This window comes from Aythya marila, assembly GCF_965140915.1.
Source record: "Aythya marila genome assembly, chromosome: 9".
Classification (NCBI taxonomy): domain Eukaryota; kingdom Metazoa; phylum Chordata; class Aves; order Anseriformes; family Anatidae; genus Aythya; species Aythya marila.
In genome coordinates, this window is record NC_139050.1 from 15,015,210 (window position 1) to 15,043,113 (window position 27,904).

At 41.6% G+C, this 27,904-nt stretch overlaps 1 protein-coding gene across 2 annotated transcripts in view; it reads right to left on the minus strand.

The window, feature by feature from the left end:
- Window positions 1-27,904, minus strand: part of OSTN (osteocrin) — a 51,251-nt gene that overhangs the window by 6,041 nt on the left and 17,306 nt on the right. For both annotated transcript variants that reach the window (XM_082767602.1, XM_082767601.1), the window contains exon 2: window positions 1,923-2,021. In XM_082767602.1, coding sequence (XP_082623728.1) covers window positions 1,923-2,021 — 99 coding nt within the window. The remainder of the gene's footprint in view (window positions 1-1,922; window positions 2,022-27,904) is intronic.

Below are 27,904 nucleotides of genomic sequence, written 5' to 3' on the forward strand. Positions count from 1 at the left end.
GGCGAGGTCACTTTTGTTATCTCAGCAGTGTGACCACTATCACTTAGAGCATGAGCTGAATAACCATCACAGGGGTGACATAATATGCTTATATCTACGTGCTCCACACCATAGTTGTGGTGGTGACACTTCTTACTACTGGTGGGTGGCATAACGTGTGATGGAGCGTATAAAACTCCAACCAGTATATAAGGAAGAGCACATGACCACAATAATCATAAGAATGAAGCAACATTTAATATTTTTGTGAAGGATCTCATATTGTCCTCTGATTTTCCTTTCTATGGATTTCAGGTGCCACTGAGTGGTCCTTTCTGTTCCTTTTCAGGGCTATAAAACTTTCATATAGGTCTACAACAGAATTATACCTTAAAAAAATGAATAAACTCTCCCCTCTGATTAGTGGGGATAAATATCTACAATAATGCTTGAAAATGGAAAGTAAAAAGTAGCCTCTGTTCTTGAGAACTATGTGCAGTTTTACTTATTTCATCTTTAAAAGGGTATTATAAATTTGAAGAAGAGAATGCTAAAATGACAATCAGAGGTAGCCAAAGGTGTTCCTGTTATGAATCACCAAACAAAGCACAACATCACAGATAAGCAAAGAGAGGAGTGTAGGGGAGAGGGTACAAAGGAGGGTTTATAAACTTATGGATAGAAGAGACATGAATAAAAGAGACTAGTAAAAACTAGTAATTTTTCATTTAAAACACAAAAAAAAAAAAAGAAAGAAAAAAGAGAGTTCACTTGTTCACTCATTGAAGTCACCAGATTTAAAATAAATATGAGCAATTATTTTTTTAAATGCACAGATGAAGTAGAATGCATTGCCAAAGGATGTCAAAGATACCAAGACTTTGGTAAGAAATTTAAGCTCCCCATCAGCAGCTAAATAAAAAGCCCTGGTCCAGTGCAGTTTCTGCATCAGGAAGTCTCTGAAGATGTTCTGTTCCTAGATTCTTTTCACAAACATCTGTCTGTATTAGAGACAGGATACCAGGTCTCTGTAATATCACAACAGCAGCTGCTGCAGCATTAGTATGGGGAGTGGTTCCCCCAAGCCCTATTTTCTAAAACAAATATTGTTTCTTATAATCAGGGCATGCTCACTTGAAGCCAGAGAGCAAGGCAGAAGGATCCATCAGCATTCTCCAGTATGCATCTAACTTCTAAGCTCATCTTAAAAACCTGTATAAAGACCCTACAGCCAGACAGTGCTACTTTGATTAAACTTTATATCCTTGATTTTTATGACATGAAACCGTTACATAAATATCTTTGCTGCCACATCTGTTTTATGTCAGGATGACATAAAAGAGAATGCACTAGAAGTATTTTCAGGTGCAATCTCTACATATCTTACTGGATGAAATGTGAAACAGGAGTTCTCCCATTTCATCCGCTGCTTTCTTTTGCAAGATTAGGCAAGTTACTTTTCTCCTTTCCTCTCCTGATCTTATGTCTCCTTTAATTTCTAAGTTTTGAGCAGGGGGTCTTCTGTCCAGGCTCTCTTTATGGCTCCTGGAAGCTGCTGACTCCTCGGGCTATTTGTCTTTTCAGAAAAAGGAGGAAAATCTCCCTTCAGTGTTAGCTTGTTTCCCCCCTTTCACCACATTTTTCCCTTTCCAAAGAGTTCTCTCTCTGGAGTCACTGGACAATGTTTTAACACAGGGAAACATGACTGTGTTTGAGGAGAGCCTGTGTGAATCTGGGTGAGACTTCATTCCACCTGTCCTCCCAGCACCACGCACTTTGCATCACTCTTTTTTTTTTCACTGGGGAAGTTCTCCTGCTCCTGCTTTGCCTTGCACAATCAATATGCACTGTTCATCTTTCAGCACGTGCCCTCCACATGCTGTGGCCAGGAGCAACTTCAGAAGAGCAGGGCTATGTGACAGCTACCAGAAACATTCACCTACCTCTGGAGCTGCCTCTGCTAGGAGCATCGAGCTGGAGTGCCGCTGCAGCAGGGTGATCACAAGGGCCAAATGCACCACAACAAGCTGAAGCTGCAGCATCTGCAAAGGAGAACAATCTGTTAGTGGCTCCACAGCCACATTCCCAGATGAGAGAGAGAAGGCAGCAAATACCCATGAAAGGCTTTACAGACTGATGGTGGAAAGATGAAGAGGGTATCTCACTTCAAAGGTCCTTAAAAGTGAAAGGGAGGCCCTGTTCCCATGGTTGTTCATAAATCTTATCTTACAGAATCACTGGGTAAAAGTCAGCAGCCAGTCAGTGCCAGCTAAGTGCCCTTCTTTTCTGGGTGCAGAATCAGCTCCCTCCTCTTCACTCCTTTAGGTCTCTGTAGATGTTTTAATTCCTTTCTGCACAGTGGCCCACTCCTTGCAGCAGAAGTAGTAACAAATGCAAAGTTGGGTTAAAATGAGGTAAATTAGACACTCACTTGTAAGCAGAGAGAATTTGGCTCAAGACCACCCAGGTTAATCTTGACCTCCCCATGTGGTGGACAGGTACCTGGAGCTGTTACAGAAATCACACACCTCCCCAGCAGCATTCTGAAAGCAAGGCTGGATTTCACTAGTCTCTAATGCGAGTTAATGGTAGCCACAACTTCCAGGATCTTCTTGGGATCTTGGAAGGAAGCTTTATAGCTCCCACAACCAGGAAGAATACGCATAGGAAGCCATTGCTGAGACTGGTATTGTTGTGACCACATGCCACCACTGCAGAACTGCAGATGCCTCCAGAGCCTTCAAGTAAGGCAGAGAGGTTCAAGGTTTGACAGGCTCAAGACCAGAAAAATGCAGGGATTTCATTGCCCATGGACTTGGGCTAACATTGTTTAAGTCCTTGACTGGATCTAGCTCTTAAAACCTGACTTTCCTCTGACTTGACCAGGTGGGAATCTTTCAGCTGATGTTAATAAGAACCAGCCTGTTTCCAGGTTCAGCCCCAGAGTATAATTCAAGCCTGCTTCTACAACTTTTTGCCGACCCTTCTCTCAGCAAAAGCAAAAATAGAAAGGAGGTATAAATATGTTTATATGATGTACAGCAGTTGTTTTATCCTTTGCTTAGCAAATTTCCCATAAGACCAGGCAGAATACACATGGTAAAAAGCATTTGGCTTTGCACTTTTTCCTGCACTGCAAAAGAGAGAAGCCACAAAAGTGCTTGGAGTCCAGTTTTAACAAGATATATCATTTATACAGTTTCTTGAAGCTTTGTTTCTTGCTTGGTGGCTTGTTTCTTTTTAATATGTTTTGCATGTGCTTCTGTTATTTGGTCACCCTATTACGTATCTTCTTTATATTGTTTTTGAGGATTTGTTATAGTGAGAAACATAGCAGCTAGTTGTTCTGTAGGGGTGAAGCAGACAAAGTTCACTGGAATCAAAGGACAAAGACAAAGCAGCAAACGAGGTGGTACCACTGTCTCTCAGCTTGATAAGAAGAGCCATTAAAGCCAGACAAGGGTTTGGGTTGGTGTTTTTAAAGCTGTAGCCCTCTACAATGTATATTTTTGTACGTGGGTGTGCATTGAAATTCGAAGTAGTAGTCTACTACCTTCACAGGTAACCACATCCTGATTATTTGGATACAGGGACATAAAAATAAATGGCAAGGTTAAAAACACATGTTTATTATGGTTTAAGGTCTGTGCTGGTATTCATTCATCCCAAGGACCAAAGAGCTAAAAATAGCAACTGGTACACTAATCAAAATAAACATTAAGGCACCTGCAACACAAAAGACATTTGATTAGCTGGTCAGAACTTGACGCCAGTGAAATTAGAAGCAGAGGAAATTGTAAGGACTTAAAACTTGGCTCTAATTCGCATGGAAATCAGTAGCTGAGAAGAAATGTCACTGGTTTAACAGGGAGAAAAACTGTCCAGCAGGACCAAGTTGTGCTGGATTTTCATGCGGTGTTGCGATCAAGGCAAGATAAGGGAGCAGTTCAACTCTAGAAAAGTGTCTGCAAAAGTTGGGGTGCAATGAGGACTATGGAAACATAATTAAAATCACACTGTCTTCTGCCAGAATGGAATTTAGCTCGCCACCTTTAGCCATGTCATAGGATCTTAGATGTTAAAAGCAGTTGTTGCTTTTTGTACTCGAGCTTATCTGTTGTGATTGTGCACTCAGAGCCCCCCCAGCTGAAGAGGGTTTCCCAAAACTTGTAGGTACCCCTCCCAGCCATACACTGGTTATTGCTTCACCCTATCTACATAACACCTTGTCCTGTTCCCAGAGAGACCTAGAGCAAGGTTTGAGAGCATTTGTTACTGAAGGAGAGAAAAAACAAAGCTCTGATGAACACATGGGCCTTTGCAAGATGCACCCTCCCCACTTGGACTGGATTTCCAGCCTTCTTACTCATTCTAAAAAACACTTTTCCACTGGTTTCATGGAGACAGGTCAAGGGATTGGGGTATTATTCCATGTCTTTAGTATTTAAGGGTCTGGCCTGGTGTTATCTGACATAAAATATGAGTTACCCTTCACTAAATGTAATTGCAAGTCTGAAAAACAGACATATTTATGTGTTTTAATGATATTTTAGCTTGAAATGTGTCAAAACTCAAATTCCTCATACAGTTAGGTATCTTTGTTGCAGCTCCAATTAAAATACAATCAAAGATAAAAGGGAGAACATTATTCTACCTTATCAAAGCAGGATAAACATTCAAAACTTTTTAAAGGAATCAGTGCAGAGACATTTTCCAAGAAAAGATCACAAGAAAGCAAAATTCTTTACCAAACAGAAACTGTTAAGTCTCCAACATCAAACCAAAAGACTTAAAAGATGTTTTTCTTTAAAAAAAAAAATTAAAAAAAGCAAACCCACACCACAAAACTTTCCCCCCAAAACAAAAAAACAAAGTGACATCCTGAAGATAAGTGGGCTGAACAAACCCCAGACAGAGCGTAATTCATCACCAAGCTCCAAACCCATTGCCTGTCAAAAACAGTAACAGCTGTCATTGTTCTTACCCATTTGAACTATCATATTTCACATTACTGCAGAGATTACTCTGCAAGTATAAATCACAAGAGCTTTATTTTTCTTGCTAGCCTGTTAGCAAGAGAACTGAGGCAAGACATCATGCCTTGCACTGTAATCTTTCACCCCAGCTGCCACTACACGTTGATGACTGTGCTCTGGCTGTTGTCACAGCACCAACGTGGGACGTGTCGAAGCTCACCTGCAAATGAGGACCTTGCTCTTGCAATGATGTGGCTGAGCCCCGAAGCCCCTGAGGCTTTGTGCCATGTAAACCCAGACTGAGCTGCCTCAGAGCCAAGCCCTAATTGTCCCCTGGGCAATGGGAAGCTCCAGGCAGCACCCATTAAGGCTCCAGTCCTTCTGCTGTACGAGCACTGGGATGGTGCTGGAGAGCCTCCATCACCTGATAGCTGTCAGGATCTCATACTGTGCAGGGTCCAAACAGTTGGGGGAAATCATGGCTGTGTCTGCAAGCCAGCTACTGACTCATTGTGTTGCTGCTCCAATGCCATAAAAGAGGAAATGAAGTACTGCTACCCATCTTAAATCTATCACCGAGTCTTAACACTGGCCTCACCAGCCTTGGATCGGACACCTCATGGGAATCTACCTTATAAACAAGATTTTGATGGGTGAGTTTCTTACCAAAAGAACAACTTATAAATAGTTCATGTGAAGGTCTGAGAATAAGCCGGCTCCTGCTAAAACCAATTTGCCCTACTTTTAAAAGTTGTAGGATGGATCCTCTGAGCATATTCATTACCACAAAGCCAAAAATACGCCCATAGCAGCAGTCCTAGTGATTTCAGAAACTCCTAAGAGACTATGTTTATCTGAAGTGTAATTTTCTAGCCGTGTAAATATCAAAGAAAAGGGAGAAAAATCAAAATAAATCCCACCCTCAGAAAAAAAAAAAAAAAAAGGCAGAGTCCAAAAATAGGTTAGAGTGGTGTTTTTGTTCTCACCCCACAGATGAGATATAGAGCACTTCTTACGTCCTGCTTTCTAAAAAGATACTGAAGCACGACATTGAAGCATGGGGGTTTGTGGCAAAAAGAAATGCAAGCAGGCAGTGTCAGGCACTTTGTGTTATTAATAATGTGCTTCCTGGAGTAGGTTTAGGTTTTTAAGTAACGCCATATATTTTATTAGATATATGGTATAGACACTGTCAACTTCTACAATGTAAATTTTCCTCTATTTTCAGTTTCCCAACTATGTAGATAAATAGATGCAGACAGGTTTCTTCTGATGTAACTTAAAATTTCTGAACTTATGCAAGAGGTTTAAGTGACTAGTGACTAGACTAGCAATAGGACTAGTGATTTTCAGAAAATGTCTTGGTGTTTTTGTGTCCTAAATGAAATGTTTTCCTGTCAATATTTCATGTCAGTATTTCAAGGACAAAAATGTTCCACTTTCTGAAAATGAAGTTCCTTCAAGGTTTCTCAAGAAGGCATTTGGGACCAGTCATCATTTCTCAATGTCTTCATTTTAATAATTACTTTCACTGTAATGATACAGCTTCCAGTGTTTAGTCCTATCTACCTGTGTTTCATCACGAGTTATCATAGCCCACATTTTACTGCAGTTTCTGTTAAAAATGCTGACCCAGCTACTGATAGTTGGGCTTTTGGGAGCAGACGTGTCCAGAGGATGCTCACACATACAGCTGTTCATCCCATCTTCACTGGTTTGGTGATGGTTTTGGTGGTCCCTGCAGGGCCTGCCCAGGCTTCCCGCTGACCCTGCCCTCAGGGGGCTCAAAGGGTGTGGGAGCAGTGCTTAAATCACACCGCTCGTACCAGGAAAGGCTGAATACGTGGCACCCTGATTTCTGTGCACAGTATGGACACCTTGCAAAAGTGACTACACTACCATTTCTAGCAACACATTTTAGCAAACTTGTTTCAGGACCATGAAAGTAGGGGACTAGGAAGCAGCAGACAACCAGAAGTGATAAAACACATCTAGAAGCCCAAGGACTATCAAATAAAAATGATGCCATGTACTATAAGAAAACATCCCTTAACAAGAAGAGCCTATTTCCACCTTTCCTAAGTGAGATGGTTGAGTGAGCTACAGTATTCTTGGTATGCACAATGGAAAACAAAACATTATTAGATTATTATTCATTGCCAACAAACTCTCAGCCCTAAATCATTTATATATTTATGGAATGAACATGCCAATTTTTCTGAATGTTTCTAATAGCTTTACATTTAATTTTCTTCCTTCATCTTTAGCAAGAGAACTAAAGCCTTCATTGTTGGAGTGCCATTTCCAGCATGTAAGTTAAAAACAAGAAGCCATTATATCAATAAAAATTGATAAATATATTGTGTTTTCCTACATTTGGAAAATTCATCTCCTTTTCTAACAGCATTGGAGTGATAAATGGAAATTCTTCATGCTTGGTATGATGAGTACATTATCATAATATATTACCAATACAAAGACATTGGACATTTAAAGTCCAGTAAAAATATCCTTCAAGATGAGCCTTCAAGATAAGCTCTTAAGAGGCAGGAATGGCATTGGAATTTGTTAGCAAGAGAATCAAACCCTTACAGTGATTTATTGGATAAACATTTTTTAAAGTTTTGATCAAGGATATTAACATAAGAAGAAGAAAAGTCAATTACTTGGAAGAATTGCAAATGGAAATTAGAGATTAATCTGGTTCTCTGGGTTTACTTAGAAGAAAAAGAAAGCTGCAATCACTTGCAATTTTGGCACGGTCATTCAAGAGAGTTCTTATACCACTTGTACGGTTCAAACTTTTAAATTTATAGCCTAAAAAGCTCAGAGAGGTAACTTTGTCGTTAATTCAAAGAGTGACAACCAAGCCCTAATCTGCTGAAATCAGCATGGCAGGTATTTATAAATACTGACAAACATCTGGTCCAGCTTGATATGTTTTGCAGCTTTTCCATCATTTATACCATAGCTTTGGTGTGTTTTTTTGTTTGCTTGTTTGTTTTGCCCATTGCTCCTCACAATACTCAAGTATGTTACAAGAAAAGTAGGCTGAGTTGTATCTTGAACACAGGTGAGCAGAGATAGATAAGTGTTATAATTTGCACCAGGCTCCCTAAAAGAATCAGTGGGCAGGGGCACAAAATGTCCTCGCAGTTCCTCAGCTTTCAGCTCTGCACTCCCCATGAGAGGACGGTCATTCCAAATTGAAAAACCAAGTAAGGAAAGCTAAAGGCAGTGTGTGCTTCTGCTTCGAAAATTAGTGGGATCTGAACTTTACAGTAGCCTCTGGACATCTAAAGCAAAGGTTATACACATGTATTTACTTGTATGACTCCAGTCTGGGAGGCAAAAAGAAATGGTGAAATAGTTTTGAACCCAGAATGGAGAAATTACAAATGACTATCACTGAATCAGTCTGACTTCATTTACAGTGGTACAAAGCTGAAGTAATCAGATCACTGGATAATGATAATTACTGTGTTAGTGTAGGAATGTTTTTGCAGGATTATTCTGTTATTGCAGGAATGTGATGGAATCTGGATCATTTTGCTAATTTGGGACATTTAGCTAATATAGGACTTAATAAAACCTTTTGGCAGATTCATAAATTAAAGCAAAAATATTCCCCTAAATCAATTGTTTATATTGTATTTTACAACATACTACATGCAGCTAACTTGTCTACTGCAAATGATACTTAGTAATGCAAAGGAACTATTCTGTCATAGCTCTTCAGCTTATTTTAAGAAGTATTATGCATTTGACAATAAGACACAGAGGAAAATCCATAACAATAAAAACAGACAGCAGTTTACTGCAAAGCACTGCAAAATCATGAAAGCAACTAGTCACTGTTGTAAAATGCCCTGACACATCTTGTTTAAATATTGGCTGGTTAACTGAAGGAAATAAGTTTCCACAGAATATTATTAGTTCAATTTTAGTACCAAAAATACTAGGTGATAGGCACCTTAATATCCTAATCTCAGGCTGGAAAAAGCAGCTATACTTTTCCCATCTGACAAGGGCATGTGTGGACTTTGTGCATGCCTGTTAATATACAAAAATAGAAAAAAATAGAAAAGAAGAAAGCACTGGAGGGAAGAAAGCAGAGAAGTAAACAGAGCACAAAGACACACAAAACATCCCAAACCCCTCTCTGTCCTCACTCATCTTACCTTGCATTGGATACAAGCAATCCCAACCTTAATGGTCCTGCTATGTTCTTTCCCTTAACTTATCCCTAATGTTCAGCTTTCTTTCAGAGTTTTTATAGTCTCTGCTGTAGGCTACAAACTCCAATCCCTGCCTGTGCTTTCTCTTACATCATTTCTAAAGATTTTCCACTGATCCTTGCCCTAAACCTTCCCCTGTCTTGCACTCTCACACACATATTTGCCTCACAATTTTTTACATTTATTGCTCTGATCAAGATGATTAGGTTATAATTAAAGGTCTAGGCTTTTGTTGTGTGTGTTTTTTTTTTGTTTTTTTTTTTCTTTCAGAGAATGAGACAGACATGGGAGTGAAAATATTTTCAGCATCATCATCATTTCTATAACCTCTCATTTCTGCAAACAGCTATAGAGAAACCCAATGTCCTGAAATATATTTATTATATATATATATAACTTTATTTCCTGAGGACAAGAGAAATAACTTCAGAAGGGCTGCCTTTACTTTAGGAAGAAATTAATTACTATGTTTACCAGAGCAACAATATTGTAAGCTAAGCAGTAGAAAAGGAGTGTGCTTTGTAAAAGCAGGTCACGAGAACTTAAATCTTTCAGACACCTTATTTCAGTTAATGAAATGACTACAGTGAGCTATGGAAGTGTCTTCCCTAGGCAATACCAGAGGCCCTTTTCTTTCTCTCTTTGCCTGTGCACCAGAACAAGTCTATCTTCTCTTTCGCCCCTTTTTGTTTATCTCATTTCTTAAGTAATTTACATAGAAATTGTAGAACAATTTGGGGGTCTACAATTCCAACCTGTGCAGACTCCTTAGCAGTTTATTCATAATTACTTTATTCTCATAACAGATAGTTACAATACTTTCAAAATAGTCTGACTTTCCAAAAATCCTTCCTACAAGCAACAGAGAATAAAAGGAAATTTCAAACATAGCTTTGCATTAGGTGGCAAAATGTGCCAGCCAGGAGCTGAGCCTTGGGTTTCATCATCTGTCTTGATCAGAGTGATTAGAAAAAGGCAAGAGGTTAATCATATTTTAACACAGCTCATTTCCTAGATGAAGATGGCAGCAGAATTTTGCAGAGCTGACGTGAAGTGCCAAATCAGGGTTGTTCATTGCAGGGCATGTTTTTGCCACGCTCCCTGAATGAGGTATCAGGAAATAAGAGCAAATGGAGAATGAGAGGCTGCTTTGGCTCCTGAAGACAATGCAAACGTACAGCTGCAAAGGAGCTGCAAAGCAAGTATTTTTACAGCATCTCTCAGTACAGGCAGATAAATTTTAAGTATGGCCTAGTCTAGTGCTGCAAAAATACACATTAGCTAAGGAGCACCCACGTCACGCTGTAGCACATAGGTTAGGACTGTTTTCCACTACAGGGTATAACAGAACAGTAGTGGCAGCAGCAGAAACCCAAACGGGCTCTGTGGGTACTAGAAATGCAGCAGAACCAAAACCACAGAGCCAAACAGCACTGAATTTAGGAAACACAGCTCAACATGCTGCCACTGGAAGAGCACTGGGGCTGCCTCAGCTTTATAGGACTACCTGCTTTAGGTGGAGGCTGGGTGCCTGAAGTCTAGGGACACAGCAGTACTTGACTGATCTGGATAACAAACACAATCAGGATCTCAGGGGGAAAGAAAAAAAAAAAAAAGGAAAGAACGAAAAAAAAAAAGCATGGTATAATCACAAGTTATTATTAGACGTATGGGGTACTTTTGCTACTGTGACCATGAGGTGTTGCTGAGCAGCAGCTGCAGCCCTATCCACTTGTTCACTTGGTTTCTTTCTTTCTCTTCTTGCTGTTGGACAGACACAAGGCAGCACTCACCAGCGTTTACTCCTCTTGGGGGAATTTTTACAGGTTTTATCTCAGGCTCTTTAAGTAAGGTCTCTGCAGGGCTCCCTTCTGCCACCACGTTTGATGTGGATACGGCTGGTAGGAGACACAGGCTGTACCCATGCGAGTACGCTGAGCACAGACAACTGAATGCTTATAACAAGCATTTCAGTGTTTCACATCAAAGAGTGAAGCCTGGAGCAGGGCTGAGACTCAGCCTGCTGGGTCTCAGTGCCTCACAAGACAGGAGCATGCCGGGCTGGGGAATAAGCAGGAGGAGAAATCAAGCCATGTTGTCAGCTGCTTTGAATCTAAGAGGATGTCCAAGACTAGGTTCCAAAACTTGCTTTTAAACCTTCTGCTGATTGATGCTCTTGTAACAAAGCTCCAGCTACTTTTCTACCACCTGGACCTACTATGAGGTCATGGCTCTTCCTTTTAGATAAATAATACACACTTTCCCTGTTTCAAAACTAATGTATCACTGTTCTCTTCATGTAAAAGCATACAGTCTAAAAGAATTCAGAAATGGATACTGATACACACAACTATCAGGAGCTCTGACCAGGACGGCTGCTGATGACCTTAGAAAAGCACACGTGGTACCAGCACACACTTCTTTTTTTTTGGGGGGGGGGGAAATAATAATAATAATAAAAAGTAGAGTGTTAACAGTCAATTCCCTGCAATTCCCTGCTCTGAAGTGACTTAGATTTAGCAACAACTTGCAGATATCTTTTTGACACCTTCTGAAGAAGGCTGATAAGGAAGCTCCCCAGATAATGAAAAATGTATATGGCGGTTACTTGGCTGGCAGAGTGCCCAAGGAACAGATGTCCTCAACACTGCTACAGTTTAATTATACTTCCAACGTACTTAACTAAGTTAGGGCAACCGAGAGTTTGGTAGGAATCTTTATTGTCTTAAATCCAAGTGAATAAACAAAATGTGATTTTGTCTGAGGGAAGGCACAACACTTGAAGCTCTTTTTGTCACCATTCAAGAGAAAGACAAGCTTGCCTCCCTGCTGCCATCACGCTCTTGCAAGTATTTTCTGTATTTTTCAACACCAGTTTGCAAATCAGTTGATCAGGCTCAAAAATTTCCTTAACTCCTTCAATAGACAAGTTCTTATTCAACTCAGGAACTGGTGGTAGCAAGTGCTCACCTGTGTAAGTGTTGAGCAGTCTTGGTCTTCATCAGCCTTGCCTGTAGAAACTATATTTGAGTTTGTCAGACTTTGTATTTAAAGTCTTAGGAATGACACACAAACATGGTGATGAATACTCCGTGGTTTTGCTGTATCATACCTTTAATCTTTTTCTTCTCTCACCAAAACCTGAGTCAGTACTGTTAGATCACTGTGGCCTAAGTCACAGAAGTTTTCCCCTTCTCTCACTGTTACACGGGAAGCCTACCTTCCAGCCTCTTCAAATCATGTCATCCTTTCCAATGATCACTGATTACTCACAAAAAGTCACACATCTGTCACTAATAAATCAACACGAACAGTGCTGGGTCCAGATGGTGTTCTGGCCAAAGCAGTAGATGTGTCCTCAAGAATTCCTGAATTGGCCTGAAATAAAAGCATGGGACTTGACATACCGATTGTTAGAATTTTTCAGTTTCAGTGAACATTCTAGTTCACTAGCAATAGAGTATTGTATTAGAAGTATAATTCTGGTTTTAGTGTGGGAAATAAGGACAACACTGAAGTCAGAAAAAGTGGATTTTGTTTCCAGTTTTGAAAGTTTTGACTCAAAAGTCTAAGAAATAATCAATACTATTTATTGTTTCAAATATCAAGAAATAATCAATGATATTATTTTTCTTTTCAAGTAAAAACAAGTGTTTTTTTGTTGTTTGTTTGTTTTGTTTTGTTTTGTTTTGTTAAAGAGCTGATCTCTGTAAGTTAGGTGCTCAGCCGGTATTGATTCATATGGCTCTATTTAAATAGCTGAGATATTCTTATTTATGGTGTCTTCAGTCTATTTTTATTTCTTAAAACAATCAACAGGTCTGATAAAATGGGCCCAATTCTGACCAATCTGAAAGTGGAATAGCATTCACCTAGGTTAACCAAACACCCAACATTTTACAGTTACATCACTGATTCAGGGAGAACATCCAATATTACTTCTGTTGCTGTTCATCTCTTGTTGAGAGAAGACATTTCAGAATAATTATCATGGATTCTCAGTTAATACATAAGAGGAACTTTCAGAAAGCAAGCTATTCCCACCTACTCTCACGTAGATAGACGGAGACAGAGAGCAGATGACTCACTGCAAGACAGAGCTATGGAAAAGAGACTCTACATTAACCATGTGCATACGTGTTTTCCAATTAAAGGTGTGTGTTACCTCAGAAGGAAGAACTATCTTACCACAGCTATTCTGAAACCTGCAAGCTATCCAAGTAGCTTTTCTTGTGTCACTTCCATTTAAGATGACTCCTTGCAGCTAACAGATTTTGAGAAGCAAAACCCACAAAGTGGAGGTAGCATATAAAACTGAAGTCAGTAACATTTTGCTAAACTTCCTACAAGCAGTTTCTCTGTATATGCTTTTAAGAGGTCCTTTGTGCCATAATTAAGTGCTTGTGACAGGCTCTGGGTCATGACAACTAAGAATCCATAAAAAGTACTGGCAAACTAATGCAAAAAATCCCAAACAAGGAGAGTTAATTTAAATGCAAGCTTCTTTTGTAACAGTCATGCTATGATGCAGAAGGATGTGTTTGGAAATAAAACAAATACAGATTATCTTTTGTGCCCATGCCACTGGCTTGTGGCCCAAGGTGTTCAGGACAAGTGATGGGGCCTTTTGTGCTATGGACACAGCAGTCCACAGGGCAACAAAACCATCCAAAGAAGTCTCAAAAGTACTAATCAAACAGCAATCACTCTGAGCCATCACCAGGCTGGCAGTAACTCAAACTGGCAAGACAATAATGAAAGCCAGGAGATTGTGTTTCCATCCCCTGCAGCCATGCTGCTTGGAGTCAATGCTCAATATAAAGACACCATACGGAGAAGCAGCCCCATCTTTCTGTACTAACAGGGAGAGGCCTTGGTTATGATGTTTTCACGCTGCCTCTCTTGTCAAACACAGACGTGTGCTGATGTCACCTGTCACTGAAATAAACCTTTTGACCCATGAACCCCTGTGGCATGGTGCAGTGCCACGGAGCAGCAAAGTGTGCATCTTGGCTCCAGAGCACATGCGTCAGCCCTGAGCTAATTACAAATTTGGCAATGTAGCATAGATGAATGCAGAATGCACGACAGCAGCTTAAATTCAAAGAGATGCTCACAAGAAAAAAAAATATGTCTGTCCTGACTTCACACCTCTTTTTAACACAACTGTTCACCCTTTTCTGCTCAGAGCTGAGAAGTAAGGTGGAGTTTGGTTCATTGGCAGCACAAGAAAGGATATAGAACAATTAAAGCAAGCAGCTAAACAGCAAAATGCTGACGATATTTGGGGAAAAGAGGAAGATGAGTGTTGTTCGTCAGACACAAAGAGTGGTCAGGAAACTGGGCAAGGCTACATGTGGACCACTCACACATCACAGGAGGCTGCAGCAAATGTCACCACTCATTTCGTACCTGGCACGCAGGTGGGGCTGGGCAGCTGTTTCTGTCTGGAAGCAATTCACATCCACCAAGTAACATTAATAAGGCAGGTACTGTCCTCCCATTCCTGGTAAGGCTGTCCCTGGAACAGCAGCTTGCACACTGAGACCATTTTATGCGGGCAGCCAGCTGGAGCAAGTTATTAGCAAAACCCTAGGAGTTTAGAGCAACTGAGGCAGACTGATTTGATTTCCTTCCCTGTTTTGCTCTGGTTTAAATGCACTTATGGCTTGGTCCCTGCAAGGAACCTCACAAGCAAGTGAAGTTCTAGAAGTGAAGGTCCCTGGTATTTCTGATAATTAAAGATCTCACAACAGTTTGTAAATTCATCCTAATGTTCTGGTCAAACTCTGCTACATTACTTGGCCACATTTCCTCTATCATTTCAACTGGACAGAGACGTTTTCTTGTCGGACTCACTGCAGCTTTCTGCGGTGAAGCTGTAATTTGCTAAACGGCTGCAGCATCATAACTGGATTAATCCAGGATAAACCAGCAATCATTTTCAATTACAGCACAAACATTAATCAGTCAGTCACCGCCCTCTAGAGGTGGCCACAGCTCGGGCTGGAGCTGATTTGGCTTGCTGCACAGGAGTTATCTGCCGGACCAAGCACGTCTGTATGCAGCAGGAGGAAGATACTTGCTGATTAGAGTAGATCCGTGTGCTGTTACAGGGACAAATTACTGATTGTGCTGATTGTCACCGCCTCAATTATTCTGTCCCTTTCTTGCCTGGAAGGTCACCCAACCCACAGCATTTTTCATTCGTATATTTTGTAGCCATGGTTCTGCAGGTAGCAGTAAAACTAATAGACAGAGAGCTATATGACACAGCTATCATAAAAAGCAGTAAAAATAACTCTCAGACCCATCTCTCTTCTGTCACAGCTTATTTTTCTCAAGCAATGTGTGTAAATTATGCCACTGGCACAACTGAAAGAATTGAGTCCCCACAAGTTGGATGTGTTGATGTCACAGAAGCAGCAAGCCTTTATGGATAAACACAACTACATACTCTCATTTCTTTCCCTCGGTTGGAATTGCCAAAAGGTTTTATAAGGAAAAGTACAAAGAGTGATAAATAGCAAGTAACCCACCACTGCAATCAAATGATGAATATACTATTTCTGGTGTGTGAAAACATTATTCGAGTAGGTATTTATTCAAGGAGAAATTGTTCTGTGCAGAGAATTAGCACAAGATCCTGGAGGCAGGAATAGCTCATGTCCAGGTTTCCCCAGACACATCCTCTTTTTTTTCCAGCTGGAAATTCTGTCTAGGTGGAGTTTAGTAATTTTTCACATTTATTTATTTATTTATTTATGTTCTGGCAGGCTGGCCAGAGGCTCTGGCTTACCTCTGTATGCAGGGATTCTCCAGGTATCCACACATGCACAGACCACCTGCACATGTGCAGCCCCACACCTGAATGTATATATCTGTTGGCAACAGTGAACTGAAAAAGAGCAGACATCCAAGATCCCAGTAAACATTTCATTATGAACACTGCTCCGGCATTCAGGAGGCTTTATTCTGTTAAATTTATTCAAGAGAAGATTCTATTAGAAAAGAATCACTGCACCTTGGAGGTTGAAAGGGACCCCTGGAGACTGCCTGGTCCAATGCAGAGTCAATTAAAGTAGCTCAATTAAAACAGAGCTTGGTCAGTCTAGTTTTGAATATCCACAAGGATGGAGACCCCACAAACTCTCCAGACAGTCTGTTTCAATATTCAGTCATTGTCATGGTAAAATAAATAAATAAATAAATATAAATAAATTCTTATGTTGAAGTGGATTTTCCTGTATTTATCCAATTTCAGACTGTTGCCTCTTGTACTTTTACTGGACACCACTGAAAAGAGTCTGGCACTGTCTTCTTTACTTCCCCATCAGGTATTTATATGCATTGATACGATCACCCCTGCTAAGCAGCCCCACCCTCTCCACTTATACCAGGTGCTCCAAATCCTTATTTATCTTTGTGGTCCTTCCAGTATGTCCATATCCCCCTTTTAAAGGGGAACACAGCACCCCAGACCTCTGCACACACTAAGACACTGTGGGATGCTGTTGGCTTTCTTTGCTGCAAGGGTACTGCTGTTTTTTGGTCAATTTGTTGTCTGCTAAGACCCTCAGGTCTTTTCTGAAAGCTGCTTTCCAGCAGCTCAGCCCTCAGACTGTGCTGGTGCATGGGGTTGTTCTCACCTTCACTTCTGCCTTGACCAGATATCCCTGGACTAAGCTCTCCAGGACTTACTGTCCACAAGTGTGATACAGTGTTGATGATACTGGTCATCTTTGTAAATAGATTCCATACTTTGGTTGTCTGAAGGAGGTATCACTTTTATTTGTTCTTCACAGGTAATTATCTTATTGTCCTCTGTTAATGTGTGGGCTTTCATACTGATAACATTCGTTTCCACATGGGGCATTATAGAAGTCACTGTCCTGCTGCCTAGATGCCTCACACACTAATTAATTTATTTTCCCTGCTGTGGTGTCCTTTCTTTAGGAGCTTACACACACACATTATTCTGCTATGTACACTACAAGTTTAGAAACTGAGACAGAATACCAAGCAGTGTATAGCATCCTACAGCCAGGGGCTATAAAGTCCTCTTCAGAACATAACGACAAAGGATCTTGGACCTTACCAGCTTTTTTCCTCTGTTGCTGCAGTACCCTAGCCTAACCAAGAAGCCAGGAAGAACTTCTTATTTTGTTCTCGTACAGAGTACAGGACAGTAAACATTATCCAGTCCCTTCTGCATGGAACTGAACAATTTGTACCTGATTAATGCTGAGAGACTGCCAACTTCAGAAAACGCAAGGTCCTAGGACTGCCTGCTTACTCTCGCTGTATGTTTCTTTGTCCTTCTCTGCATCACATCAGCCACTTTGCCAGATCCTTCCCTTCTGCAGGCCTAAGTTTGTCTTTCATGAGAATTTTCACAAGTATCTCAGTAAACTGGATTCCTTCATGGGTTTTTCTCCCCCATTTAGTTGTACTGTCCAAGTGCTTTGGAAATAAACAATGATTCATATATTTTCACAACACCTTCAGGGGCAAAGACGTATAATTATCCCCTGCCAAATTTCAAAGCCTAGCTCTAAAAGTGCAGGTTTGTCACAGCTTCTCAACATAATTCTTTCCCCAGTCATATGCAGCAGAAAGCAGGCTTGTATCATGTGCGGCATTAAGTCACTATAACTATAGGCACTGCTGCTGGCATGCTAATGAAGCTGTATAAATCATTATTGATTCATATGAGCAATGTAATCCTCTGGGCTTCAGTTACTCGCACCAAGCTGGGCCATGTCCAAAAACCACACACTGCCCTCTTTGAAATGCAGCTGCTCTCCAGAGCTCTTCACCCGAGCCTTTCCTTACCTGTCCTTCTTGTATCCATCTCTGCAGAGGGCCTCCACCACTCAGTCCTTAGAAGAAGGGAAAATACATCTTCCTGCCACTTGGCTGCTCAGGTTATCCCAGGTGTGAATCAACTGACTTACATGTGGGAGGAGATTGGCCCTCTACCTCCGTTAGGGCAGACACAGAGGAGTTGTGCTTACTTTACAATTAGACTTGGAACCCAGGAGCAAGAATGCAATATAGTTTCTTATGTAACCATATATTTATTTTGGTTACGTGCGGCTTCAAGACAAATCTAAAATGGTGCTGGACCGTGCTGCTGCCCTCAAAAGAAGTTTGTCAGCAGAGTAACAATAATGTTCTGCTTCTGAAAATGATGTGCTGGGCTTTATGGTCAGCTTTTAGGTTTGAATGCTTTTTTTCCGCTTTGATATTTGAGCCCTCCCCTCAAAGCAAATCCTTCGAGTGTGTACATGGCTCTCCAAGCAATGGTCACGGGAGGACATAGACAAGCGCAAAAAAAGCCGCTGACTGCATCTGAAAATGATTTGCAATCTCTTAGCCGCATGAGCTCAGTCGCATTAACATAGTGATTTAAATACTGTGGATGGCTTTTCTGATGTTCTTTTAGAAATTTCTTATTGGAATTATTAGGCATCCAAAATACATTTAAAACCAGCCAACCAGTGGAATGAAACACAGCAGATAATACTGACTAAGCACTCTGAGCCCTATCTTGCAGCCCCAGATCAAGCGCACTGCCACCGAGCACACAGCTCCAGTGACTAGACAGGAGAGGATACAGAAGTGGGCTACTGATGGCATCATGTCACAGTAAGTTGGGCATCAGGTCACAAGTAGATCCTTCATGGGTCCGAAGCATCTATGCTCACTGTAGCATTGCCCTGCCATAGCCAAGCCTGGTTATCTTTGGAAAACAAAATGACATCGTGAGGTTTTCAGTGCCTTGCACACTAAATGTACTTCAGGTAACGCTAGGAGAAATGATTGACCCTTTTTTTTTTTTTTTTTTAAATACTGCAATAAAATTACAAATAATGACAGCAAGCTATGAAGGTGCGTTCTGAGAACAAAAAAGCCATGGGCTGCTGAGGCTGTATGGCACTGGTTGCACACAGACATTACTGGATGTGTAATGATGCCACTGATGTAAGTCCTACTTACATCAAAATGCTTGGAGACTCCAATGCTGTCAGGAGCAGAGTGACCATTTCACTGAGGACTGAATTTGGCTGTCACTGGATCCAGCAGGGAGCCAATAACTGGAAAATACAGCCTGCTGCCTGCCAGTCCTCAGCTTCCCATCCCATGTACAGGACTGGATTCTCTGCAGCCAGGTTACAAGTGGAATAACTGCTCTGAAGTCAAAAGCCCTGATAACAAAACGTGCTGGCATCACACTGAAGTCAGTGGAGTTATCTGTGATTTTCACAAGCACTAACAAAATCAAAGCCTGGCTGCTTGGAGTGAATGGAGAGAAAAATCAGACCCTTCCTCAAGGCACTTATGTCACAAAGGCACTACCAGACGCACCTCATTCCTGCCCTTCTTTCATCCCTTTTTCTACCTGGCACTTTAAGCTCCTCAGACCAATGGCTGTCTTTTATTATTCAGTGTTTTTTTCCCCCTTTCCATCTCCAGCCGGTCCCTCACTGGACTGCCATGCAAATACTGCAGTGTAACCTGTGTTACCCTCGGATGCAGCCAGGGTTAATGAACAGCATTTGAGTGAAGTGTGAAACCTCTCCCTTAGCCTGTTATCTGCACAGGCACTCAGGTCTCAGGCAGCTGGACATACAAACCAGAGGCTCTCCAGGTTGTTTGGGGGGGGGCTTTGTCAAATATTCTGCATCAGAAAAAGGAGTTTAGACTAAGCACACATAGTTAGAAAGCAGAGAAACCTCAGCCTGGAGCTGACAGTGACTGATGACTGTAGGTGCTGTGAGTATTCACTGCTCCTCATGTTACCAAAATGTCAGGGTTTTAAAGTGATGTTATTAAAGCACCACAGGAGTGCAAAGATCTGTGTAAACTGAGAGGATAATCACCATGCAAGCGGAGCACGATCTGTTTGACTGTGTTGAAATTATGTTATTTGGTATCCCTCTAATTTGTCACATGGCTTGATACACTGAAAAAAATCACCATATTGTGCTTTTACATTTTGGGTCTATGACAATTGCCTTTCCTGCAGCAGACAATGATTTGTAAAGTGACTTTTCTTATTCCCAAACCACTCAAAATTTTGCAAATTGGTTTCCACGAATTAGAAGCAGTTTAGAAATAACCTTGGCTCTGGGACTCGTTCTGCTATGGGGCTTTCACTGCCATGACAGCTAGCTGGGGGAAGACAGTTATTTCTAAATTACTCTATTTTTACATTAATATTTCTTTCAGAGCCAAACTGCAGTTAGAAGCAGCATTATCTCCATTGCTTGCTCTGAAACAGGACTGGTTCCTAGGAAATGCAACTTTTTATCATTCTATCACAGGCATCCCTGGTCATTTCCCACAAAAATTTATCCCCTGTCTCCCCAGTCCCAAGCCCTCAGTACAGGAGTGCAGGGAGCAGCCCCTTTTCTCCACTCTGCTAGCAGCTTCCAGCAGAATATATCACACACTGCCAGACAGCCTTGTGTGGACAAACCTCACCAGGCCAATCTCACACAAACCAAGGTGGCCTTTTTCATGACACTAACAGTTCAGAAAGATATGGGTCAAGTTTCTCATTTCCCAGGAACCCATCAGTTGGCTATGAAGCAGTGATAATTGCTGTGCGCGGTGGCTTGGGGCTGGATTTGAATCCACAGAGCAGAATTTAAAATTGCTATACTTGATTCACGTAAGTAAGTCAGGAGCACTGATACCCAAAACCACAGATGTTTAAGCTCAGAGGGGTGGAAGAGCATCCTCGTCTACAGCTCTACAACCCAGATCAATCCTGAGCTGTCCTGTCCTGTTCTATTGAGCACCAACCTGTTTAGAACGGCACAGAAACCCTGAACAGAAAAGGTTGAATTGATGCTCTCAGTCAGCATCCTGGTCCCTTTGCTCCTGTTTTGACTGCTCACTGCCTCCTACAATCAGGGCCTGATTTTGCAGCCCACTAAGGACAGCAGCAACAGAAATAGCAGGGAGGTGCCACCCGTCTTGTATTGACACAGAGGGAGGGGAAGCACAATATGCTGAGCACTTCCCCATCTGCACAGAGATTAGTTTATATGGACAGCTGTGACACCTCTGGATCAAGCCTGACATTTTCAAATCTCTTGTTCCCGTAGCAAGGACCCAGATCTGGTGTCTTCTGAGTGCTCTGAGATCTGAGATATGTCTTGGTCTTGGTCATTTCACTGGGCTCTTCACACTTCAGGAGATCAATTTTAAGGTTTTCAAATGAATTGTAAAGGTGATTTAATGTCTCATTTAATTTTAAAATATAATGAAGAGAGGAGTCCAACAACTTACTGTGGGGAACAGGAAGAGGGGAAGGGAAATGGTAAACAAATGAAGAGAGGCACAAGACCAAACTGTATTTCAAGCACACACAATGGAAAATGCAGGCTGATGCCAGCAGCCTGATAATCCAAATTCTCTTTCTATGCACCGACCTCTTCTGAGAAAAGGAAAGAATTTAAAGGAGCATAAATGATAACTGTACACATTCTGGAAGCAAACCTAAGAGCACTGCCAGGAAAAATCCCCCTTCTCGTTACAGAAACATTAACACATTCCCTTCCCCTCCCACCCTGGATAGCAGGGAGCGCACACATACCAGCGGGAGGACAGGGGGACACTTCTCACCCAGCAATGCACAGCCAGTCCTCAGCACAGCAGGGTGATGGACATTAAATCTGAGCGACTGACACAGATTACAGAACTGGCAGGATAGATGCATGTCAGGGCAGCTGTCTGGAGAACATGCGAACAGGCAAGCACTACACCTAAGGGAGCTCTCTGCAGACAAGGTGCAGGTCACTTGTTCCTTCCCTCCCACGACGAACAAAAAGCACAGCTGTAGGTACTGACCTCCAAAGAGCTGGGAACTGGAGAAATTGTCCTAACTGCTTCTCTGGAAACCATGAGCTGTGAGTCACCCCTTTTGCATGCTACAGATGGCTGTAGTAGCAACAATAGATTCCCCACAACACTGGCAGCTACATCCACAGATAACATAAATCTCTGCAGTTTTTTTTTTTTTCCCTTTTCTTCGCACAGCTGTATCCCCACACTTGTACTCTGCATCACAACTCTCTCTTCTTGCCATGCCATACCTCCCCTCAGCCCCAGTAAAATGGAATTCATGTTCATTTTGCACACTCATTCTGTGCACATTTTCTGGCCAGCTTACATCCTGACTAGGTCTGATTTGCATAGATATTCAGGACCACAAAATTTCCAGTGGAGGATATTCTTGTCTACCCCAACTTTGTATTTGGCCTACTTGCCATGGTCCTTGCACGGCTGAGGCAGCATCAGTATTACAAGCCATGAACTAAATGTTCTTTTATTCTGGTGAAAATCCAGATACATTTATTAAATCGATGGAGATATTCCAGATGAGAGAGGTATACAGCTCAACAAGAATAACGGAACAAAAACCACCCACAGATACGGGATACAGGAGATGCTGTCCAGATGGTTAACCTCGCCTGGTGTCTGTCACAAACACATCCCTTAACACCCATGCAAAAACTTTTTGCACTGTTAGCCCATGACACTTATCTCCCTGTCACTGGCCCAAGACCACTGAGTTCAGTGCCTGACGCTGACTTTTGCTGGGTGAAAGCTTAACAACTGATATTACCTTAAAAACACATCTGGGAGGGTGTTCAGTGGGGGTACCCTGGGTACCGCTGCCAGTGGGCTCCAGAGCTTACCCCACTGGCAGTCAGACTGACTTCACAGGGAGGAAACCTGTGACTGATCCACTGTACTGAGACAGGGTAAAGGACACGAGAACACGTAAGGACAGGGTGATAGATAAAGTAGAAAAATAAATAACTTTTTTTTTTTTTTTAATCTCACAGTATTATATCGGTGCTACAGCTTCTCTGTTCTCAGTAACATTTACTTTAGCATAACTGAAATCAAGTTGTGGTCCAGGAGAACTGGAAGACTCTGAGACCAGCTGAAATCAGAGGAAACACCCCTGTACTCCACCAGCTCAAGCAAGTTTCCAGTGGGGCAAGTAAGCACAAGTACCCTGAAACCAAGTGGAAACAAATCACGGTACGGAGCCGCACGGATTTGCACAAGGACTTTGAATCAGCCCAGCTTTCCAGCAGCTGAGACTTTGGCCAATAACCTTGACTGGAGCTGAGCCAACACATCAGGCTGGGATCCTGCCTTACAACAAGTCCTCGGCAAATCCTGAACCCAGTGCGAGACCCAACTGCGCCGAGTGTGACAAGTGAGCTGCTGATAGGTTGGAGTCTGAATACAAGCCAGTATCTCCAAACAGAAATCAGAGCTCTGGTTGCAGCTGCAAAAGAAAGGATACACATGGCTGGTCATTTAACCACCAGCCTGTTTTGGACACATACACCTGGACTAGGCAGTTTAGCTGGTGAACTCTCATGTTTCCTCAGAGAACTAAAGTCTGTGTTTAATGCACTCATCCTACCCGGATTTGTCTATCAGAACATTAATTGGGTAAAACAACAAAAATAACAAACCCGGTCATCAGACGTGGGGTGGTGAAACCAGGCAATCTTGCTACTTCTGGGAGTTTACTAGGTATGTATAAATAAACCTGGAAGACTGCAATATTGCAGCAGTTTAACAAAGTGCTAGAATCCCTTCTGAAATGTTTATGAGGTGAAAATAAATAAACAACCTCTCATTTGCCCCTGCAAAACCAACTGACATTTTTCAATTTATGAGGCATCCCATCTCCCAATGTCTATTATTTTACATGAAGATTTTAATTTAAAAACTGCCTTTCTGAGCTATGCTGAAATGGGAAGGCTGCTGGGATTCTGGGCTGGCATCCCAGGAACTGCAGTAGATTGCCTGGTATTCACAGTCTAGTTTTCTAATAAAGCAGTGCACATTTCCAAAATGTCACTGCACAAATGGCCACTGGTGGAGTTATTTTGAGACACTGGTTCAGGAAGGCACTTAGACTTGTTGTGCCTGTTCCTGAATCTACAGACATGCATTCCTTAAACTTTCTTAAGACCCTGCTGTGAAGAGAGACTTTAATGGCAAAGACAGCTCCAAGATTACTTACTGGAAAAGATTTTTATCACTTGATTTTCTCCTCTTTGTACTGGTGTCAATTAGAAAAAAAATCATTGATATCCAGGGAGCTAGGTCTGGATAAAAGCAGACTGAAGCCTGAATTCAGCCATCTAAAGCAGCTTCTGTTTCACACCACTGGTATTTTCCCCTGATAATCCACAGCAGGACAGAGGGGAGCTACAGGGAAACAACCAGGTGGACCACTGCTACCTGTGGAAGTTCCTTCATCTTCCTTCACTTCTGACAGTTACGTGAGCGTGCTCTGAACCAGGGCTGCTGGTGTTTTGGGTGAGATGTGCCTCTGCTGCACCTCCTCCTGAGTGTCAGCAGTAGAACCACAACTGCTGCACATGGGGTGGCCACGTGAGAAATGTGCACGGTGCCTGCATGGCCCTGGCTATCAGGACAACCATGGTCCCTGCAAAAGGGATTTCTTGGGCCCAGAGGACTCTCCCAAGAAAGCCTTATCTTCTGAGACTCATTTTACCATGCAACTTCAGAGAACAGATCTCAGAACATTGCCTAACATAGATCCTGCGCGTGTTGGTACATCATTAGGAACCACCTACACAAAGCTAAGGAATTTCTTTTTTTTTTTTTTTCTTGTAACTAAGTCTTACCTAATTACTCCCACTATCCATTTCTTGCATCACCTTTGTACTTCAGAACCTTGTCCCTGAACTGAGACCCCACCAAGTTGGATCCCTCTGAGATAAGTCAGCTTTCCCCAGCTGTGAGCAACCCAAATAAAATAGTTACACCTGCACAACTCTGCACACTTCCTATTTGTTCAGTCTTTCCAGAAATTAGTACGTTAAATTTTACTACTGAACCTTGAGGTATCTGCTGTTGTCCCTCAAGACGTATTGAAAATAAGTTGATTTCTTTTTTTGTCCACTGCTCATTATTTTATCATTCCTTCCTGACTACTCAGTTTCTCTAAGAACATTTTGTGACTGACTTTGTCATAGTATTAAGGGTGCTGTAAACAAATTACATCAGCTATGTCTCCTTTAACTACTGCTTTCCAACAAAGAAAAGGCAATTCATTGTCATTTATGGAAGAAAATGCTTACAATTTTTCTCCGGTGCCTTTTTCATCTGTATAAGCGTAAGCCTTGACTGTCCTCTATGAAAGAAATTAAAAAGCTAGAAACAGTGACACTAGCTTGTTACGTATTCTTCATACTGGGGGAAATGACTACAGGAGGTGCATGCTTTGGAGAATGACATACCTATATTCAAAAATTAAGTGTGCATGGTCACAACTAGTATTGAGAGGGTGCAGCAGAAGAGGAGCAGAACCCCTACAAGATCTCCCTCCCCTTGTCACCCCAGCCTGTGCTTTGCCACCCTGCACATTTCTTCTGGGCTGATTTATATTCTCTTTTTTCAACCCACATAAACTGAACTTCCTGTCCCCACTTATCCCTGCTTCTACTTCAGTCATCTTCCTTTCTCCCAAGAAATTTATCAGAAGGAGGACAGTTTTATGTAGCAAAAATAACACACTGAAAGTGGAAACAATAGCTTCAGGGACTGGGTAAAGGGACATATTGGGACTATTTTCATTCCTTTCCTAGTAACTGGAGTCTTCCCCACTTCTGTTTTTTCTTTTATGTTGGGGAAAAAGTATCATCTGAAGGAACAATGGCTTCTGGCACACCTCAATATTCCCTTTCACCAGCAGGCTTGGGCTGAAATGTCCCACTTAAATTTGCTGAGAAGTGACAGCTGACTCTCTTAGGAACTTCTGAGAATCCCATCTCTAACAAAGATATCCGCTACCTTTACAGCTGGAAAATTTAAACCGACTCAGCACAGCAGATAATATTCTAGTAGAGATTTAACAAAGGACCAGATAAAAGGAGGTTCAGGAGCCCCAGCTATCATTTCTGTGGCAGAGGGGTGCTTTACCTTGTACAAGGTGGCAGAGGGGTGCTGCTGTACAGTCCCTCCGCCTTCATACAGGTGTTGTGATATCTGACTGGCAATCCTACACAGGCAGTCCAAGTGCCACAGAAGCCATTAGGATCCTTCCGTGTCAAATTATCTGGAAAAAGGAATTTCTGATCTGTGAGAAATTCCAGCATTTTGAAATTTGTTTTTCTTCCAGATAGGAATGAGAAGCCAAAATTCCACAGGCTGCGTGGAACAGATCTCCTGGAAAGGAAGGAGAGGAAGGAATGGAGGCGATCAAGAGACTTTATTTAAAAAAAAAAAAAAAATCCTGTTAATATTTTTTGATGAGGTTCAGCAGGGGCCAAAACAGACCCCCCACAGAAGACCCCCACAAGGGATTCTGGGAGAAATACATGAAAATGAAGCAAACAACTAATGATCAGTCAAGGTTGATAGTCAGAAGCATTCTGATAGACAGGTTACTTTCAACCTACCCCTGCTCATACATTGCAAACTATTCACATATTTTCCATATTCACAGATTATGCCATCCCTTAAGGGGTCCAGTGAAGCATTTAAGTTTGGTTTTCGATTTCAGCATATGTATCTCCATTGAAAATGTTTATTCCAGCATGTATAGTTAGCCATTCACTCAATTGCTGCCCTGGACTTGTTCTTATTCATTCTTAACGCAGGGACATTATTTTTATAACACCCTACTGATTTCTGAGCAAGTCGCAGAAGTCTCTCTCAATTTCAGTCACTGCTGGGTCTGCTATTTTATTCTTCAGGCAAGATCTTCTGATCCTGGGTATCTAATGTCTTTAAGATTATATAAATAAAATGGACTAATCTTTCAGTGAAGCTCAACATCCATAGTTTCTTTAATTATTGTTAAACATCTGCAGCATTCCCTTTAACATGACCCATGACATCTTGTGATACTGGTGGCAATAAGAAAACACGTTTATGGCAATACTGTCTCCTACTTGAAGCGTCTCTTCTATCATGTGAAAGGGTAAGAGCTGCTCAAAGAAAACTTAAAACTTCTATCTTGACAAAAATACGCTTTATGCAATGATCTAGAAAAGACAGACATTAGTAAAAAGACACTTCACTACTGATAATGGGGTATTCCAGGTGTTTAGGGATGATTATGAGAAATTTCAGATGAGGACGACTCGATGGAGTGTCTGGCCAGAAAAAGAGCAGATGACATTAAGATTCAAGTGTGAAGTGATGCAGAGAGGAAGAAACATTCTTAAATATTTCTAGTTGTCTGCATGGCAAAGGGCTCTGAGCTGACTGTTACTACTCTGAAATGAGGACTGAGATAGGGTTTGGCAGATACAGGCCTTCTAAATGATTGCTTCCAATACAACAGCTTGGGACCTTCAATTGAAAATGACAGGAAATAAGCTCAAAAACCAGAAAGGAGCTGTCTTCAACTAGTGTGTATTTAAACAGTGGAACTCCTCACCATATTCTAGATGCCAAAAGCTTGCACAGATTCAAAAACAAAGTCACCAAAGGAGAATCCCTCAAAGACTATTAAGTACAAAATATCGTGTCTGGTTCTAAAATCCCTCAGCCACAAATTGTTGGAGGTTGCGAGAATATATGAAGGAAGTGTCAAATAAGCTTGCAGTGCTGGCCACTGTCACTGAGCTAGACAGACGGCTGGTCTGACCTGGTATGACTGCTCTTGCAGTTTTATAATGCATTTTT